This window comes from Aegilops tauschii, chromosome 4 (assembly GCF_002575655.3).
Source record: "Aegilops tauschii subsp. strangulata cultivar AL8/78 chromosome 4, Aet v6.0, whole genome shotgun sequence".
NCBI lineage: Eukaryota > Viridiplantae > Streptophyta > Magnoliopsida > Poales > Poaceae > Aegilops > Aegilops tauschii.
Window position 1 is genome coordinate 475,715,393 of NC_053038.3, and position 5,480 is coordinate 475,720,872.

The following is a 5,480-nucleotide window of genomic DNA, read 5'->3' on the forward strand; positions in this document are numbered from 1 at the left end:
CCCCTACCAAATCCCCACGTTGTTCTGCATGTGATAATAGTGCCGTAAATCCTTCCGTGCATAGAAGGAAAATATACGGGGATAGGGGGTCCCCTTGTCGGAGTCCCCTTGATGGCTTGATTGTTTCCGTCTCGATAGAGTTAAATCTCACCTTGTATTCCACGGACGAAACACAAGTCATAATAAGTTTCACCCATTCCTCATGAAACCCCAACTTTAATAAAATTGCTTCCAGGAACACCCATTCTACTCTATCATATGCTTTATGCATGTCCAGCTTCACCGCACACCATCCAACTTTCCCTACCTTCTTTTGTTTGATTGCATGTAGGCTTTCATAAGCAATTAGAACATTATCGGTAATAAGTCTCCCTGGCACAAATGCACTTTGGGTTGGGCTGATGATGTCAGGAAGAAAGGATTTTAGTCTAGCAGCGATCATTTTCGAGATAACCTTATAAACCACATTACACTAACTGATGGGCCTGAATTGTGTAAACTTTTCAGGGGTGTGTACCTTTGGGATCATGACAATGGTAGTATTGTTCCACCCTTCTGGCATAACACGAGAATTTACTGCCTGCAACACCTCCCCAATCAAATCTCCCCCTAACATAGGCCAGAACCGCTTGTAAAAAATGGCATGTAATCCATCCGGGCCAGGGGCCTTTAGGTCACCTATTGAGAACAGTGCCTTTCTCACCTCCTCCGCTGTGTACGGCGCCATCAGTCCGGCATTCATTTCAGCAGTCACCTTACCATGCACCCGATTCAACACATCCTCATTCGGCGCATGTACTTGTGAAGAAAAGAGGCCAGAAAAATACTCAGAAATTATCGCCGTTAGATCACCTATATCTTCTTTCCACACTCCTGTGTCGTCCAACAATCTCTTGATACAATTTCTTTTTTTACGAGCAGAAGCCGCCCTATGAAAGAACGAAGTGTTTCTGTCTCCATGTAACAGCCAATTGGCTCTCCCACGCTGAAGCCACAAAAGTTCCTCCTGGTCCAGTAAATTTTCAATCACAATTTGGATCTCTTTCATCTCTTTTCTACTGTCACATGTGAGCTGCCCACGTTTCAGTTTTTCCAGCTTCTTCTTTAGCTTGTTAATTCTTTTTTAGGACCTTTGAGCACTTCTCTGTCCCATTGATCAAGGTCGTCCTTCACTGCCTTTGTACGAGTAGCCAAACCGGGTCCAACACCTGCAGTACTAGCACGCTGCCAAGCTGACTTAACAATTTCCTCCACTGTCTCCTCTTGCAACCAATATGCCTCAAACCTACGTCCACCTCTCGCCTGTTGTGTCATGGCTGCTTCAAAGTAATTCGTGTCCAGTAGTAGTGGCCTGTGGTCTGAATGTACATGATGTTCATGAATTACTGCAGCATAAGGGAACTTACTCGCCCACGCATCGTTACACAGAGCCCGGTCCAGCCGTTCTCTAATGACGCCCCGACTCCAGGTATATGGATCTCCCAAGTACATAATTTCCTGCAACTCACATTCCTCTATGCAATCTCTGAAATTTTGCATATACTGATTAGGCCTCACATTACCTCCTTCTTTCTCGCTGGACACGAGGATCTCGTTGAAGTCCCCTAAGATTATCCAGGGTCCATTGGCATTCTTGTTTAGATCCCTTATAGCCGTCCAAGATTGATGTTTCAGCTCCCAGCTTGGTTCTCCATAAAACCCCGTAAGACGCCAAGCAACGGAATTGCCATTCATCACAAATCCATCTATGAAGTTTGGCGATGAGAAGTTCAGAACCACTTCATTGGGAAGATTATAAAACATGACGAGGCCGCCGGATCGGCCATCACTCTCCACGATATGAACCAGATCAAACCCTAGCTTGTTTTTCACCTCAATTGCCTTAGCATTATTCAGATGTGATTCAGACAAGAAAACCACATCTGCTCTCACCCGTCCTTGGAGATCCAAGAGCTCCCGAATTGCCGTAGATGAGAGCATACCACGACAGTTCCAAGCCACGATTTTCATTACTCCCGATAATCCTCCTCCAGTGAGGCCTTCGATCTTTTTAAAAACTGTCCAATCAAAGACGGTCAGGATTTCAACTTCGTCACCTAATTTCAAATTCACCTTAACAATATGCTCCTTTGGTCAAGCCGTCTGAGCACAAAACAGATCCAATACAGGTGACCATATGCGAATACAGCCACATAGAGAGAGAGAGACCAGCCACGGCGACCTTACGGCGCTGTCCTAGGACAGCAAGCACCGCCGCCCCCCCCCCCCCCCCCCCCCCCGGCGCCGCCGAAGAGGCGGCCGGCGGCGGACCAGCGAAACCCTAGTCGCCTTGGGATCGCCCCGTACGGGAGAAAAACTCTTCGGTCGCACTAGTAGAGATAGCTGGGACGCGGAGGAATTGATCCCGAGCTCATATGCTCCCGCATGAACAGTAAAATCGAAACAATATCGAAAAAAATTCAAAAAATTCCAAAAAAAATTTGGGAGAAACATTGACAAAATTTCTAAGTGCCTGCAAAAATTCGTCGTGAAATCACATTCCTAGAAGGCATGGCAAAAAAAACAAAAACAGTACTCTGAAAAAGCTACTTTCAAAAGCATTTTGAAGCACTGAATTTGTTTTTTTTTTGCCACGCCTTACAGGAATGTGATTTCATGATGAATTTTTGCAGGCACTTAGAACTTTTGTCAATGTTTCTCTCAAAAAAAATTGGAATTTTTTGAATGTTTTTTGATATTTTTTCGATTTTACTGTTCATGCGGGAGCATATGAGCTCGGGATCAAAAGATGACTTTCGAGATAGCTGCTGCTACTTCCCCTTCATACCACGTAGACGTTTACTAGTGTTTATATAGACCTTGTGAAGGTTGAGTTATCCATCCATCTCTTTACCCAGACGCGAACAGGAATTTTTTAGGTCGGGGTTATCCCACTTCAATTTCAAAAATAAAAGTTGTTCAAGTTCACATGAATTAAGGATCACATGAGTGTATCAGATTTGTTAATGAGGATCGAGTTGACAAGTCGAAAGCAAGCCATCGTCTTTGCTATTCTTTTGCGAGGATATGCCACACCTCGCGGGAAGAAGAAGAATGCCCACACCTCGACTTGCTTCACAGGTTGGCATCTTACGGATGAGCATGCTATGGTAACGTTAGAATGAAGATCAAGCTATGATTTAGTCTTTTTTTTGTTGAGAAAAAACTTGTGGCAAATGCCGTGTTCGAAAACTATGACACACGTTTGCTTAAAATCGGTTAAAAACGAGAAAATCTACTATATTAAGTAATTGATCTACAAACGTGAAACGATTAACATCGAGAAGTGATCACAATAACCATCAGTGCAGCAAAAAATTACCCAAATGCAATTATATCAATTTTAGAAATCACAGTGAACGCCCTCTGCAGCATTGGATCCCCTGCATGAATTCCAATGTGTTCGCTCCCGCACCCTTCTCCAAGCTGGCCATAGTACACTCAGAATGTCTGAAGGAGGCTGGCCGCGACAATTACATCTATCAGGTCGGTAAGTTTATTGAATAATCTCTATCGTCAAGGGGAGTTGGTTAGGCCCTGTACAATGCAGGTGCCTCCACAGGTGCATCAGAAAAAAAAACCGGGTTTTTTTGCTCGTGGGTGCTTGACCAGGTGCTTCAGAGAGGCAACGGAAGCCAAAGTTTGCTTTTGCTTGGCACCGATGCTCCAGTCTTGTGGTGGTAAAAAAACGTATTCCCTCTCCTTAAACACATGTACTAATCCAGCCTAAGCACCTGTATGAGGCATATGTATCAATTTTTTCTAGGAAGCAAGCAAACTCTCTCTCCTTAAGCACCTGTACATAAGCAGTCCCCATTGTACAAGGCCTTATCCCGCCTCCCCTCCTTTCCAGTTTTTTTCTCCCAACGTTAGTAATGAATCTAAATCAAATCGGTACTTTCAAAACCATGTCCTACATTAAACCAAACTTCCTTTGCCTTTACCTGCTCATACTCGAATCAAATTAATTAAATGTTACCAAAATCTTAGAATATGGAGGATGTAGGATTTCACAAGGATCCAGATCTTATTAAAAAATCCAGTAATTTCCCCACAGCTAAAACAAGGCCCATGATCCTCATAACTAAAGTAGCAGCGATATATATATATATATATATATATATATATATATATATAGGCCCATGATCCTCATAACTAAAGTAGCAGCTAAAACAAGGCAATATATATATATATATAGGCCAGTATCTAGACGACGACGGCGATCTACTGCGACTCGACGGACGGCGGCGTGTTGGTGGTGGAGTCAGGCTTGAAGCCGCCGAAGATGGGGTCGGCGAACATGGAGCTGACCTTGTTCTTGATGCACTCCCAGTGGTCCCTCCCCTGCGCCTCCTTGAACTGCCGGTACTGGTCCTTGGCCAGCTCCATCAGCCCCGCGTCCTCGGCCACCGTCCTCTTAAAGCACGTCGACGCCGCCTGCGACTCCTTCTCCGGCACGGCCGGCGCCGCCGCTGCAGCCGCCTCCTTGTTCTCCATCAGGCCCCGAAGAGGAAAAGCGAGATGGAAAACTTGTCTATCTATCTACGTGAAGAAGAGAAGACGATGTCGCTGGTTGTGGTTGTGGTTGTGCTTGTGCTTGCGTTGCGTTGCTTTGGTGGACAGGGGTCGTGCCTGCTTATTATATGCTGGGGAGGGGAAAAGAAAGCAAACAGAAACAGAACAGAACACGAGAAAGAGAGCGTCCCGTTTACCTTCTTGGATTGGATTGGATACAACTAGCTAGATGTAATAAGAAGACAAGTTAACGGCCACTTCGGAGTTCGGATCATGATGATTTCCCAAGTGCAAACGGAACGGGAGCTACTCCTACTCCCTGCTTCTTGGGAAATAAAATAATTTGGATCTCTCTAGGACACATATAGATGTGATATAGTTATGTCACATCTAATCTGATGTACACTCTGTTTGTGATCTATTTTTTCTTCTTAGTTTTTTTCTGTTTTTTGTTGTTGCATTATATATTTATGGGAGCTTAGATGTGACATCCTTAAATAACATCTAGATGTGAATTAGACAAACTGAAATAATTTCGGACCTCACTGAAATATACGAAATTTTGGAAATTTTGTATATTTTGAAAATTATTTTGGATTTTAAGATTTAAAATTTCACTTAATTTTAATGATTTCTAACATAATTTAAATTTATGTTGGAATCGATTTAAGTCTGCCTCGAAATTTCGGACCCCACTGAAATATGCGAAATTTCAAAAATTTCACTGAAATTTCGTTGAAATTTGTAACCACCCTGCTCCAAGCCGCTAGCTTTCTCCTCAAGAAACAAGCGCACGCTCCATCGATCCTCTTGACGATTGATGGATCGGTTCATCATCATCATCAGCAAGCAATATCCAAATCTCTCCTCTTCTCGCTCCATCGATCGGTTCCATACCATCTTCTTGACGACCAGGCCCGGCCGGC

General features: G+C 43.9%; 1 protein-coding gene across 1 annotated transcript; it reads right to left on the reverse strand.

The window, feature by feature from the left end:
• Window positions 1-4,042: 4,042 nt before the first annotated feature.
• LOC120962599 (uncharacterized) lies at window positions 4,043-5,083 on the reverse strand. Its single transcript, XM_040386307.3, has one exon. The coding sequence runs from the start codon at window positions 4,534-4,536 to the stop codon at window positions 4,264-4,266; it is 273 nt and encodes a 90-aa protein (XP_040242241.1). The 5' UTR covers window positions 4,537-5,083; the 3' UTR covers window positions 4,043-4,263.
• Window positions 5,084-5,480: the final 397 nt, after the last annotated feature.